Genomic DNA, 13,117 nt, shown 5'->3' with positions numbered 1-13,117 from the left:
CTAGGGCTATAGATGCAAAGGACAGGGCTGTAACATCTAGAACTCTTTCAAGACCTCATTCCTCAAACACTCAATAGGAAGCAGGGCACTCTGCAGCCTAGGACTCAGGAGAACCTAGCCTAGACACACTACTTCCTCTGTCTTGCTAGAAAACCCCAGAGACATGGTTTTCCTCTCAGGAACTTATTTTTTCCCAGGAAAATGGAAAGATTTCTGGCCCTTTTCATAGTATTTTTCTCTGATATATCCTACAATCATTCATTGACAGGGCATCAATTGGAAGGACTGTGTGAAACTTTGCTTGGGTTAGAGACAGTGAGTGTGGGGAATGGTAGGCAGTGGTGAACACCAGGAACCTTGTGGCAATAGCAGCATCCCAGTCCCAGGTTGGGACCAGAGGGCTAGCCCCTCGTGTACCTTCATAGCCCTGCCAAAATCAAGTTTTATATGAACAACTCCTGGTGCCAGGTTTTGCTGCAGACATGAAACACTTATTGAGCATGTTCTTCGAGCAAAGGCTTGAGTGTTATGGAAACAATCAAGGGAGGGATACAAAGCCAAACCCTGCTCACAGAAGATGGAAGAGAAGAAATTCTGGGTGACAGAGGCAGGTAGTAATACCTAATGCTGGTGTTTCTGTCATGGCTGGTACCATCCTCCTATCCATTCAGAGGAGTAACATCCCAAACCAGACACACCTGTGTGATACTACCCAGTGATTATCTAGCCTTCCAGCAGCTAAAAATCTCACAACAGCATGGCTCATCTCCAGGCAGGAGGCCTAAGCAGAGGTGTAAAATAAATCAACTGCTACCTGAGGACCGCTGGGAGATAGGAAGGGGTAGGCAAGGATATCCCTGGAAGCAAAGGAAAGAGGGAGGAGGGGATAACTCCATCAGGGTTTTGATGCCTGTGAAACTTAACCATTGCATCTAAAGCCACAGGTTGGCTATGCAGACTGATACCAACAGAGTAAAGGGCACAGCCTCCTTATGGCACCAGGTGGAATCCTGGTCCTCAAGGATATGCAGCCATCCAGAAATCACTTGCATCTGTGGAGGGACCAAACACAGGGCTGGTGAACAGAAGTCACTCTTATGGGAAAAGTAATGCATAAGGGTAGGGGAGGAATATGACCATGAAACAAAATAAAATGTGTTCCCCCTTCCATCTCCTTTTCTCTTCCCCAGTTCCCATCCAGTAAGTCCAGAAGAGAGGAACATCAAGGGTTCAATAACAAGGTCAATAATGGTTCAATAAGGATTCAAGCCATGAGGCCGGAAAAGAGAAAAGAGTCTGACCAGACCTCATTTGTTAATTCAGGGGTTGTCTTTGTTCTCAGCTGCCAACGCACTATGATGCTTCCTTCGCCTGTACAGCAGGTGCTTACCTGCCTTCTCATGACTTCCACTGCCAGGCCATTGAGCTCTTCCAGGCCAATGTCTGCCATTATATCTGCCTCCAGACTGGTGAAAGAAAATGATACAAGGGCCATAGGTATCCGTGGTCATAGGCAAGTTACAGAGCAATCAGATAAGCCTGAAAGCTTTTTGGATAAATACTCCAGTCTTTCTCTTGGGTGGTAAAGAAATGTGAGGGTCTGCCAGAGCATATGAAGATCCCAAATGGCCAAGGGCAATAGTACCCCAATACTTCAGGTACATACAACTGCTTCTTGACCTGGAGGTTCACCAGTCCCTATGACCCTGCCCCCTGCTTGTTCCTCCCCAGGTAGGCAATTCATCCATTACCACTCATAAGGGAATCTCCCCCCTGGGAAGTTGACAGAAAACTCCTGGAGATGGGCATCATCATGGCTCTGCACTCTTGGCACCCGGGGCATCTGCACCTGATGTCCCTACAGAAAAAAAAAAAAAGGAAACAGCATTCCAAGTCACCTGCTCAGTCTCCACATTGTCCCTTAATCAACAGTGCACCCCATAGGAGTCCCAAGATGTCCCATCATCTTCCTACCCATTCACACTATGCCTATTGCTGTAGCAAGGCTAGCACAGTGACTGACTTCTCTGTCATCTTTTACATGCAGACATCCTTTGAAAGGCTAAGCTACATACTGAAGAAGAATATAAACCCTCAACTTATTTGAGGTATTTTAAAAGAAAAAGCCATTTCTCATCGTGGAGATTTATAAAGAATTGTATAGTCATCCGTTGTATTCATGGGGACTGTTTTTAGACTCCCGCCCTATAGTTATCCAAATCAGCAGATCCTCGGGTCCCTTATGAAAAATGTCATATCAAAGCACAAGCATATCTTCTTATATAATTGAAATAATTTTTACATTAGTTATAATGTCTAATGAAATGTAAATGTTATCTTGTACTATATTGTGTAGAGAACCATGGCAAGAAAAAAGACCCTGTACATGTTCTCTACAGATGTGATTGCCCACCCCTACCACAAGATATTGTTCACCGATGGTTGGTTAACTCAATGGATGCAAGACCTATGAATGCAGAGAGCCAACTATAGATATATTCTCCAGTAAACATGTTTGTTGGTATGCACATTTCCAGCATTGGAGCCCTAGCATTATACAGGACAGCCCCGACCTTTCAATGGACTATTCTCCTCTTATTTGCTTTCTTAGCATATAGAAGCTTCCTCTTCCCAATAATCAACCTCTAGCTATATCTACCATGGGCAGACAGGAACCAAATAAGTAAATAAATAACTAAGTACTCCCCACCCTAACCTAGCTAGCATATGTCAATACTCCTTTCTTGGGACAAGGTCCGGTCATATTCCAAAATGACTGGCCTGAACCAGATCCAGAAAGTTTATTTTTTTGAATTTTTTAATTAGATATTTTCTTTATTTACATTTCAAATGTTATCCCCTTTCCTAATTTCCCCTTCAAAAATCACATATCCTCTCCCCCATCCTCTTGCTCCCCAATCCACTCTTGGGCGTATTTGGATCCCCCCCAAAGACTGGGGTCCACAGCCTTGTCACTTCTATAAAGAAGAACAAAGACTTCTGTGAATACTGTTAAACATTGTACCTGGACTTCCTAGATACTGCAGACTGCAGGAAGAATGCCCCAAAGGTTTAGAAGTCATTCAGTACCCACTCACTACTCCAGCCTATCTATTCATCTGTTTAACAATTCATTATGTATTTACTGAAGACCTGACACTGGGCCTAGGACTCTGTAGAGTGACCACTGATCAACACATGAAATCTCAAACATCAACCATCTCTGTATAAGGGAGAATAGGCAATACAAATAAGGAAAGAATTTATCAGTGTAGATTCAGATAAGCAAATGATCCATGGATGATTAGAAACCCAAATAGGCTAATATGGCAGGTGAAAAGCAGGAATCAACACTGAACATCCTAAAAAAGACAAACAGCCTTCCAGACTAAGTGAACAGCATCCACACCAACTGTGGGATATTGTAGAAGAAGTACAAGTAGATCCACATGATTAACTATAGCCAAGGAGCCTTTTAGGGATTCTCACCTGGCATCACCAGCTGTTCTTGGCTTTGTTCGGTATTTCCAGTCCCCAGATCTTCAGAAGTGGACATTTCTAACTCTTCTTTGACAAAGGAGGAACTTCTTACCATCACCACCAGGTATTCATTTATAACTTTGCTCAGGGTGGAAGGCACAGAAAAGACACTAGGAAATGCTCCTCTTCCAGGGGTAGAAATGCAAGGGATTTATACTGTCAGAAGAGGGTAGAGCCAGGTCTCCTTCTCTTTGCTCAGGCCTTGGATTGGCACCTTGTAATCCCACTATATCTTGTTGGTGGAGCTTGTGGCCACCTTTTCTGCTGCTATGTAAGCAACTTAGGAGAAGAGATAGAGCTACTGTGGGAACTTGATACCTGTGAGAACTGCCATGATTCACCACCCCTTGATTTTGCTACTCATGGGTAGGTTGGTCCCATCCTCCATCATGGTCTAGGAAGAGACGAGGGCTGGAATAGGGCCCAAGCATCCATAAATGCCCAGATCAGTGTCAGGTCCCAGACTTATCATGGTTCCCACAAGCCCAGCACTGCCTAATAATCTAACAACACTCTATCAGAGGAGGTTCTCTGTACAGAACATCCTGCCTTCACCAATGCTGACTCACCAGGCAAAACAAATATCCTTCTCTGATCTTAATCCTGGGCAGGATACCACCAGAAGGGGTAAGAGAGACATGGTGGACTTGTGTACACTGATGTAAAATTCAGCCCTGCCTCAGTTTTCCTACTAATTAGATCAGCTGAATGTGTCGATTTAGTCAGGTCCTGATCCCCAGTGAGTCCACCAGACACTCAGCTCTCAATATATCTATAAAGGTATATTGTAATTGTGATTGTTATCCCTAGTGGACTTTAAATGAAGGGAGTGCCACTCAGTCAGGTGCTATTACTCAACCAATCTGCTGAAAGAATCCAGTGCAAACATTAAGGCTTCCAGGAGGAAGACAAAACTCTGCTTCAGGATTGCAGCAACAATTTTGCCTGAGTTACCACCAGCCACCTCCCCCTAAGTTCCAGGAGCCAATTGTTTAAATGAATCCCTATATACTTACAAATCTGCACGTACATCCTGTCTACTATGTTCCTCTGTAGCGCCTTATGCTGAGATCATTATTAATGGTCAAACCCTGGCTCTTAAATCCCAGAGCCACTGAAGGAAGAAGAGGTTATGTGTCAAAGGAATCAATCACAGCTGAGCTCAGCTAGAAAGAGGAAGAGAGAATTCAAAAGGAGTGGGGAAAGAAAAGGAGGAAGGAAGAGAAGGAAATAAGACTAATAGAATGTGGCTTGGCAACTCCTACCCCCACTAGCTTACTTACTCAGCTCAAAACTAATATAAGTGGGTCTTGATTGCCTTCAGTAGAACCCAGGTGCTCTAGAAGCTGACCCTAGATTTTTGAGCAACTACAGTTGCCAGACTGAGCAAATAAAACTACACTAACCAATGAATTTGAACTTTAGATAAGAAAAAGTCATTATTAATATCAGTATTGTGCTCCATGCAACATTTGGAACCTACTTACACTAAAATTATTCATGTTAATTCAGGATCCAAGTGCAAATTGATATCCTGTATTTTATTTGACAACCATGTCCTGCCCTTCCTCCTCAAGATCTCAGTATTGGTTGAACAAGGCTATTGTTTGTTCCCAGTCTGTGTGATAGACAATGGGGCTAACAGTTTCTCTCCCTACATGGTGGTTAGATTGAGAGAAGAGCTCAGAAGTCAGCTGCATTGACTTGCCACATGGCATTGAGCTAAGGCTCCTTGCCCTGGCTCCTTACTTCTGGCTGCCAACTTGACTTGACCCATTGGGGCTTCCTGGGAACAGAGACAATGGTCTTCGTGAATTTGAAGTCACTGCCCCCTGGTGGCATAGTAACCCAATACCTGAATCAAAGCAAAAGTGGAGAGACTTCCTTTGCCATTCCTGGGCCCCCAAGGTCACCCAAAACCACAAACACTCTACCTTCTTCCGTACCTTCTTCTCTTGCATTGGATGCCAAAAATGGCTGGGAGATAAGACACAATCCTCTGCATGACTTTAAATTTGTTACATAGAACATGTCTAACATGTTCACCTTTATGTAACTTTAGCTATATCATAATTTCCATCTGAAATGTCCCTAAATTTGTAATTCAAATACTGTGAAAGTCTTCCATGATCTATTGTGTTAATATTGGAATGTCAAAGGTCTATAGTTCTTCCAAGTGTTCCATCATACCCAGGTCTGGAAAGATGGCCATGGCCACTGTGCAAAGTGGACTGCAGAAATCCAGTGCTTCAATGGTAGGCTCTCAGAGAAGAAGCTAAGGACTTCTCACATGGAAGTTAGACAGATGTCCCTGGGAATGGGAAGGAAGAGACTGGAGCACTTTTTGCTTAGTGGTGAAGTTGGCAGTGTTACAAAGACTTCACTCAAATGAAATCATTTATCTGAGGAATGTGCTATTAGCCAAAGTATTTTGTAAGAGAACAGTATGCTCTGAGCTCCCCAGCAAGTGTCAGAACAAAAGTATCAAATTTCTTTCCAACTCAGCCCACTACCTTTTTCTCCTCACCTGTGAACACTATGAGGATTCAGAGCTGTATGCTTCTACAAAGCAGTGAGATTGGGTGTTTCTGAGCATTCTTCACAGGCATGCAGTGATACAACAGGAAGTGACACTGTGGGGTTCAAAGGCATGTGTGTTAATGACTTTGACTTGTACTGCCAATACTATCAGTGTGCACCCAAGGAGGCTGCACAAAGTGGTACCCACCAAGGGAAATAAAAGGCTTTTTAAAAAAAAATTTTACACCAGAACGAAAAAGATATTATGGGACTTTTTAAACAAGCATCATTATAATGGGTGAAAATGATATCTATCTCATTGTTGCTTTAATTTATAATGCTTTAGTTATGAATAAACCTGAGCCATTTTCTTTTGTTTATTGATCTGCATTTCTTCCCTACGAACTATCTGCTGGAGGGATTGAATCTTTATTAAAATATAAGCTATGTTATTACCACAAAGGGACCAACGGGGTAAAAATATGCTCTCCCTTCAAGCGAAGCTTCTTCACAGGAAACATATCTTTTTCCTTAAGGTGTTACTCTGCTGGAATCAAACACATCCAGTTAATTACATGCAAGTTTCAGGCTGAACCCTGAAACGTATTCAGCCCCTACAAAGAGAAGGTATCTAAGCACACAAGCTTCTCTCCCCTTTCTCTCTGTCTCTCTCTGTCTCACTCTGTCTCTCTCTGTCTCTGTCTCTCTCTGTCTCTGTCTCTCTCTCTCTCTCTCTCTCTCTCTCTCTGTCGGTCTGTTTGTCTGTGTTGGCTGCCTCATCACCTGCTTCCAACAATGCCTCTTAGTCGTTACCCTCTTCCAGCTGTTAAACAAGCTGAGTTCTCTACTCAGATTCCTGTTTCCACCTGCTTTGGCAACAGTGGTGAGAGATGGCAGAAACCCAGAAACCCAGGCCTGGAGTCAGTTACCAGAAAGTGACTCTTAGCCTTTTAATGGGGCATCTTGGATAAGCTGCTTATTTTTATTCTCTAAACCTCAGTTTCCCATCTTCAGGTGGAAGATTGAGCCAAACCAGAATTTCAAACTGTGTATTGTAGTTTCACAGATGTACACTGGAAGAAAATAGGGCTTCATAGCAGACTTTTCTCTCTCTTGTCACAGAGCACTGTAATCTTAACACTTTCTTCTTTGGAGTTTCTATGTGTTCTAGTTTCATTTCTGTCCATGAAATAAAATATCCTGACAAAAAAGCAGCTTATGGCAGAAAAGGATGATTATTTGGCTCACAATTAGAATCCATTATTGGGGGGGAATTAAACTCGGGAACTTAAAACAGTTAATTGCATCATATCAATAGCTAAAGGCAGAGAGAAATGCATGCATGCATATTCGCATGCTCAGCTCAATTGTTGCATTCTTACATTAACTACTTTAATTTAGATGATTAACCACAGACACCATCCACACAGGCCAACCCAATGCAAACAGTCCTTCAGTGAGTCCCAGGTGATTCTAGACTATTTCAAGCTGACAATATTAACCATCATGCCATGTAAGAATTCAGACAAAGGTCTTAAGAGAAATCCCAAATGCCATGTAACGAAATGACATTCTGCCTCCAAGGCCTACCCTCAGCCCATCTTAGACAGCTACATCCCTGAGCTTAAGCAAAGGAATCTAGCAGATTATACCATCCTGGCGGCTAATGCAGTTTATAGACCAGTAAACAATTCTTCAGCTGGTACTGATGTCATACTTCAAGCCCCAGTATGCTACTGCCACTAGACAGGAAGTAGAAGGGGGCCCAGGGAAGCCTTACAAGAGACAGGATGTACAAACAAAAGGGCTCAGGGTCAAGCTGCAAAGAACTGAAGTTGGCCTAGAGAAGGAAGGTCCTTGGGAGCAGAGGGAGGGAAATAAAAAGTATCACAGCCCTTTTCATGATAATCATTCTATTGATCTGCAAGCATAAGAGGTCTTTCAACTTGTAGTATCACCTTCAGTCTCTCCAGGATTTCAAAATTTTATGGTAAAATGCTTCTGCCTCTCTTGTCAAATTATCTGTACAGTATTTTTGAGGCTACTAGGAGTGGGAGTCTATTCTTTCTCAGTGTATTTGTTATTGAGATATTAAAAAAAGCTACTGATATTTGTGAGTTGGTTTTACAATGTGTTACTCTGCTGAAAGAAATACATCAGACTTGGAAAACAAAAATGAAGTTTTCTCTCTCATATGTGAAACACACATGTAACATGTGGTTTTTTTTTCTCTTTTAATGTCTCCTTTTCTTACAAACTGTAACGTTCTCTTTACTCCCTGCAAGCCTTCCTCCCACTTTCCATCCCAGACCCCTTCAAATGTTTCTCCCAGCTGTTCCTCCCTCAGTTCCCCAACACTGTGATTAAACATTCCCTTCTCCCAGTTTTCCCAATCCTAGCAGCTCCAAACTATAACCTTTCTAGCCTATCTGCTGAGTTCAGCTTTCAAACAGTAGACAAAGAGCCATGTAACATAACACATTCTGTTCCTAGCACAGAAGTCATGTTTAGTGAAGGGGCTCTAGCTGTCCTGAGCATGCCAAGTATGACACTGGCAGGCCTTGTCCTTCTTCCCCTTTCCCTCTGTCTTGCTGAAAAACCCTTAGGTTACATTCCTAGAGCTAGCCTCCAAGGTCTATTATTTGGCCACTTCCTCCTCTTGAGACTGATTACCAAGGTCCAGCTGTCAAAGTATTGAAGTCCAGCAATTAACAGCCCCCTTTGGATACTGTCAAAAGGACAAATTGGCAGCCAACAGATTGGGGAAGGATCTTCACCAACCCTACATCTGACAGAGGGCTAATATCCAAAATTTACAACAAACTTCTGATACTGGTGGACACACTCAGGACAACTACCAAGGGCTAGTAATGCTGGAAAAGGAAGAGAGTTTCAGAATGATTTATTTCCCTTGGGCCCCTCCTGGATATAATGTGAGAGCCTAACACCTAAAGAAAACACAAAAGGACCCCCTATGAGTTTTCTAGATGACAACGAGTGTTCAAGAATCACAAGTATAGGAATTCCAATAATAAGAGTGACTTGCTGCAATCTTCCCAAAGGCTTCAAGAAGTTAGATGCCACCAACCTAAATAACCCAATTAAAAATGAGGCACAGAGCTAAACAGACTTCTCAACAGAGGAATCTTGGGTTTTTGTATGATTAATTTTTATTGGTTATTTTATTTATTTACATTTCAAATGTTTCCCCCTTCCCAGTTTCACCTCCACAAATCCCCATCCCCTCCCCCTCTCCCTGCTTCTATGATGGTGCTCCCACCCACCCACTTACTCCCACCTCACCACCCTAGCATTCCCCTACACTGGGTCATGGAGCCTCCACAGACCCAAGAGGCTCCCCTTTCACTGATGCCAGATAAGGCCATCCTCTCCTACATATGCATCTGGAGGCATGGGTCCCTCCATGTGTACTCTTTGGTTGGTGGTTTAGTCCCTGGGAGCTCTGGGGAGTCTGGTTGGTTGATATTGTTGTTCTTCCTATGGGGTTGCAAATCCCCTCAGCTCCTTCAGTCCTTTCTCTAACTCCTCCAATGGGGTCCTCATGCTCAGTCCTGTGGTTGGCTGTGAGCATCCGCCTCTGTATTGGTCAGGCTCTGCCATACCAGCCATACCAGGCTCCTGTCAGCAATAGTTCCAGAGTCTAATTTGAAAGTAGCCAGGTAGACACATCTTTGACAATATTGAATAGAAGCCGTGATATTTACTCTACTGCCTTTTTGCAGTGTGTGTGGTATGTTCAAGTTTGGGGGAGGGGGAAGCACAAAGATTCCCCTTGTCATGGGTGGGGTGTTCTGGACTGAACAGTACCCGCAATTCATATGTTGGGTAACAATATTAGAAGTTACGATCTTGCAAGTGAAAAATTGGATAAAATTAACTCTTTAAGGTGTTCCTAAGCCTGCGTGACTGGTCTTACTAAAGAGATTAGAATATAGATAAGCACAGAAAGAAGACTATATGGAGACACAGGGAGAAAGGAGCTATTACTCAAGGAGATAGGCCTTAGAAGGATTGAAGTTTGCAGGGTTCATCTTGACTTCTAATCTCCAGAACTGAGAGGAAATAAGTTCTCGTATAAATCACCAGACTCTGTAGGTTTGTGATGGCAGACGTAGAAAGCTAAGTCATGGCACTGAGACTTTAATTAGAGAGCATAACTAGTTAACACATTTGCTTTTAATTGAATGCTTACTGTAAGCCAAGCACCCTGCTGTGCTCCAGGGAAGAAGTGGAAAACATGTTTTTCATGGTTACTGCACTTCTGAGGTTAATAGTAGAACAGGAAAGGCAGGGGTATGCTGAAGGAATGGACAATTGACATGAAAGCCAAACTCAGTCCTTTCTCTGAGAAAGGCCCTACAGTGCCATTGGAATAGCATGAAATAAGATAATTGAGGAAGGATCTACAATCATAAGATGAGCCTAGCACCTACTTCCCATAAGCCCTTGGTCAAATGACATGCCCAATCAGGCTATACTTTCCTTGGGTATGAAATTAGAATTAATTATAAAGCCTGTATCTTGAGAGGACTGGTTCAGTTCACACAGGTACAGGGCATATGACAAATTAGGTATTCAATAATTTCTGGCTGTGATAGTTTAGAAACAGCCCATGCATCCTCCTCACTATGGACACTTCAGAAGTCCAGGGCCTCTTGGTGTATTAGTTTCCTTGCAGGTGCTAGCCTGCAGCCCTAAGGTACTTACCTTTGGAGAAAGTACCTAGAGCTTCAAAATTTGAGCCTAGTCTTCACTTAACCAGGGATCTGATGACTAGGAAGTTGCTAAACAAGATCTGTGACAGATCTTATTAACCTCATCCCACAGGAGAATGGGTCAGAAGATCATATTACACACCGTAAGCACAAACTTCAGGGTCCAGACTATCTCTGCTTCCAACTGGCTCCTAAACTGGTTTGAACTGTTTCCTTATCTATTCAATCTGACTTTTGATTCTACAATTTTGACCACCAGACTTCCACACTCTGCAAAATCTGGGTAGTCTTCTAGGATCTATGGTCGACCAGGACAAGGTACAAGTGGATGCCATATGATCTTTATTTTTAATCATTATTTTCTTATACAGAAAGAGACAAAAGTTAACAGCTAAACTCAACAATTGTAAAAAGGGAGCCAGAAAGCGTGCGTGAGAAAGATCAGAAGCAAGTTGGTTTGTTGCCCCCAGGCCCCATTTGAAATCCCAACATATGACTAGATGTTCCAGCTGACATCAGTCAAGACATGAATATGAGCACAGTTTCAAATGGTACCAAAATTAATCCATTTCACAGTAACCATTTCTAGAAGCTCAGGGTTGCCATTGTCACAAATTCACAATGACAGTAAAACAGCAGGTGGATTCAGGTCTGGGAAAACGGCATCAGAGAGGCAAGACAGGTTGGGTGGCAAAAAGCAGCTGGAGGGTTGGTCCCAATTCTAGATATCAGTCTTTATGTTCCCTGGGGGCTGGAGAAGGGCAGGCACGTTCAGCAGTCAGATAGCAGTACAGTGAAACAACTGTTGAGGCATGGAGCTGAGGGCGTGTGCTATTTGGAGATCTTTGTCACAGAAATTCTTGCTAGAAAGAGATTCTCCTTCCACAGCCTGGGAAAGGAGACACTCTAAAGTTTGAAGACTTGGGGGTAAATGAGAGCAGGCAGTCTGTTAGTGCAACGTCTGCTTTACAGAACACTTACAAAGACATACTTGTATTTAAATTGCAGTCAAGATCACAAACTAATTTAATCACAGGGTAAATACAGACATGGAGTGAAAGGCTGCAATATCTAACATCCCCACAATGGAGAGAGAACAAGGGATCACCCTGCACAGAAAGAGCCTTACACACAAGAACTGCTAAACTCCAAGCTGAAGGCACAATGAAGGGATCCTTGGTACCTTGAGCGTTTCCTTTGAAAAGGGTACCCATTTTAAACAGAATTCCTTTTATACAGATGAAGACTGAATGAAGGGAAGACGCTTTCAAATATTTTTATATAGCAAGAATAACAGTTACTGTGAATTATCTCGATTTGGATTTCCTCTAAGTTCTGAATTAGTGTGCTCAAATTAATGGGCTTTTACTGTAGTTGGAAGCAATTTGATTGCAGCAGTCTAAAATTAGCTAATTATACTGATTAGTATTAGGAGATTTCAGTGGGGAACATCGGTGTCGCCTGTGAATGGAGCACTTGTCAGGCTGAAAAGCAGCCCAACCCAGCAGCTCGGGATTGACTGAGCAGACACACAGTCAGAGCACACACTCTGTTCCAAAGACAATGTCCTGGCAACTCGGCCTCACTCTGCCATCTTCCTCCCACTTGAATTAAAAGACAATCTAGTGGCAATATTGGATTTTTTCTTGGTTTTCTCATGGGATGCCATTTGCTTGTCAAAAGATCTGTCAACTCTGTCTGGGATCTGGAGAGTTACCATCCAGTGGGAAAGAGGAAGTATCTGGCTCTAACTGCTTAAACAAAAAACACTGCTGCCCCTAATCCCTAATGTTTGGACTACCAAAAAGACAATATCTAAACAATTGGGCAGATGCTTGTTTGCTGGAGCACCCTAAGGAATTCACACTAATGGCAGTGGAATTGGCAAGTAGCAGAGGAGGCCTCAGTTTCCTGGGTGGAACTGCTCAGCCAAGGGCGCAACACAGCTGTGCAGGGGTATGCACATGCCAGGCACCTGTGCGCCCCACTCTTTCTCTTGTGCTTTCATTTTGAAAACCCAAAGTGATGGGCAGTATGGGAGGGGACAGACAAGGTTGCCATTCATGTTTAAAAAGTCTTAAAAAGGATTTCTTTGAAAACAAGTGACAGTCATATTTTAAAGCCTTTTCATTTTTAGTGAAAAGTATCTAAGTAACTAGTCCCACCATTCTCAAAGTCAAAAGGCACACATCTTCACACACACACACACACACACACACACACACACACACACACACACGTACACAAACACACATAGACACACACATTCATTTTCTACCTCTCTCTCTCTCTCTCTCTCTCTCTCTCTCTCTCTCTCTCTC

The 13,117-nt window shown here is 42.9% G+C and overlaps 1 protein-coding gene across 2 annotated transcripts; it reads right to left on the bottom strand.

The window, feature by feature from the left end:
- Nucleotides 1-476: 476 nt before the first annotated feature.
- Nucleotides 477-10,858, bottom strand: Fate1 (fetal and adult testis expressed 1). 2 transcript variants are annotated; one of them, XR_002380127.1, is made up of 5 exons: nucleotides 10,789-10,858; nucleotides 6,068-6,173; nucleotides 1,752-1,858; nucleotides 1,391-1,466; nucleotides 477-1,052 (listed from the first exon to the last, which is right to left on the bottom strand). XR_002380127.1 is itself a non-coding variant. In XM_021188205.1 (4 exons), exons 2-4 carry the CDS (start codon nucleotides 1,841-1,843, stop codon nucleotides 933-935), a joined length of 288 nt encoding a protein of 95 aa, XP_021043864.1. In that variant the 5' UTR covers nucleotides 1,844-1,858; nucleotides 6,068-6,135; the 3' UTR covers nucleotides 755-932. The 2 variants fall into 2 exon arrangements, 1 of the variants encoding a protein (XP_021043864.1); XM_021188205.1 differs by lacking the exon at nucleotides 10,789-10,858 and having other exon boundaries at nucleotides 755-1,052; nucleotides 6,068-6,135.
- Between the last annotated feature and the right edge of the window lie 2,259 nt (nucleotides 10,859-13,117).

This window comes from Mus pahari, chromosome X (assembly GCF_900095145.1).
Source record: "Mus pahari chromosome X, PAHARI_EIJ_v1.1, whole genome shotgun sequence".
Taxonomy (NCBI): Eukaryota; Metazoa; Chordata; class Mammalia; order Rodentia; family Muridae; genus Mus; species Mus pahari.
This window is presented reverse-complemented; position numbering and strand designations above follow the sequence as displayed.

Bases quoted from the DNA above. Each gene is read 5' to 3' on its own strand.
- Fate1 (XM_021188205.1), bottom strand. From the start codon at position 1,843: ATGCCCCGGGTGCCAAGAGTGCAGAGCCATGATGATGCCCATCTCCAG. The intron at 1,467-1,751 runs GTAATGGATGAA...TTCTTTCACCAG, and splicing joins GGGAGATTCCCTTATGAGTG to TCTGGAGGCAGATATAATGG. The intron at 1,053-1,390 runs GTAAGCACCTGC...GTCCCTCCACAG, and splicing joins TGGAAGTCATGAGAAGGCAG to ATGCAAGTGATTTCTGGATG.